The 1,280-nt window shown below is 69.7% G+C and overlaps 1 protein-coding gene across 1 annotated transcript in view; it reads right to left on the reverse strand.

Annotated features, from left to right (window-relative positions):
- The window catches only part of COL16A1 (collagen type XVI alpha 1 chain), a 32,736-nt gene that overhangs the window by 19,575 nt on the left and 11,881 nt on the right, over positions 1 to 1,280 (reverse strand). The window contains 7 exon segments of the mRNA XM_019473525.1: positions 83 to 118; positions 194 to 248; positions 250 to 305; positions 496 to 549; positions 655 to 690; positions 821 to 877; positions 1,001 to 1,081. Of these exon segments, the coding sequence (XP_019329070.1) occupies positions 83 to 118; positions 194 to 248; positions 250 to 305; positions 496 to 549; positions 655 to 690; positions 821 to 877; positions 1,001 to 1,081 (375 nt within the window).

Here is a 1,280-nt window from a genome sequence, read left to right on the forward strand (position 1 = left end):
CAGCCCCACAGCCCGAGGGGGGAGTCGCAGCCCCCTCTGCTGCCCCCAGCCCCGCCGGAGCCCCCTCCTCAGCCCCTCTCACCTTCTGTCCCTTCTGGCCAGCATCACCAGGTCTGCCCTGGGGAAACAGAGGAACGGGTCAGGCCAGAGCATCCCCCAAAATGGGCACACGCAAACACGGCGGGGCACTCACCGCTCTGCCTGGGGGGCCGCCCTGGCCCCTCTCCCCCGGCGGACCCGGCCCCCCCCGTCGCTGCCCCTTCGAGGGCCTGTGGTGCGGGAGGGCACTGCCCGCACGACTCGCCCTGTGGAGGGGACAGCCTGGTCAGAGCGTGGCTTTCGGGGCCGGAGCACTGCAGGGGGGTGCCCGCAGCCCCTGCTGCTCTCCCCATCTCAGGGCTGTCCCATGCAATGAGTTGCATGGGTCTCAGCTGGGGAGGTTTCAGGGATGGGGCAGGGAGTGGGGTCCCGGGGGATCCCCATCGCAGGGCTCACCTTCTCTCCTTTGAGCCCCTGTACGCCTGGATTGCCTTTGTCTCCCGGGAGCCCCTGCACCGAGAAGCCAAGGCAGAGATGAGACTACGGCCCCCAGCGCCCGGCTTCTGCACCCCTGGGCTCCCAGCACCCACCCTGAGCCCCCGCACCCCCGCTCACCGGTCTGCCCATGGGTCCCTCCTGGCCGCCATCCCCCTGCAAGACATCAGGGTCAGGGTCAGGCCCCGAAGGAAGCCAAGGCTGCCCCCACCCTGCGGGGCGATGCAGCTGTTGTTGCTCCCTTGGAGGGTGCAGAAAGGGGGGGGTGGGCCTTGGGGTCACTCACCTTCTCGCCCTTGATGCCAGCCAGCCTGGGGAGCCCCGCTTCACCCTGCCGAACGCCCTGTGCAGTCACACACCCAGCACCCACACAGTCCCGGGGCGGCCGGGGTGCCCCTCCAGCACGGGAGAGGAGGGCTCAGCCCCACGTACTCACCGGCAGCCCCGGCTGCAGCGGTGCCGGCGCCAGCACACCCTCAAGCCCCTCGGTGGGACCCCGCAGTAGCGCAGCAAGGACGCGGGGATCACAGGACAGGCAGGAGTCCCCCTGTGAGGGCAGGGAGAGGGCACGGCTCAGGGGGGCCACGGGCGCTGCCCACCAAGCAGGTGGGTGGGATGGAGGGATGGACACTCACCTTCTCCCCTTTTATCCCATGGATGCCGGGATCTCCCTGGGAAGGAAACAGAGGAGCTGGGCCAGGCGCTGCCAGCGAGGACTAGACGGTTGCTCAGTGTCCTCCTGCTCC

This window comes from Aptenodytes forsteri, unplaced genomic scaffold (genome assembly GCF_000699145.1).
Source record: "Aptenodytes forsteri isolate BGI_AS27 unplaced genomic scaffold, ASM69914v1 Scaffold7, whole genome shotgun sequence".
NCBI lineage: Eukaryota > Metazoa > Chordata > Aves > Sphenisciformes > Spheniscidae > Aptenodytes > Aptenodytes forsteri.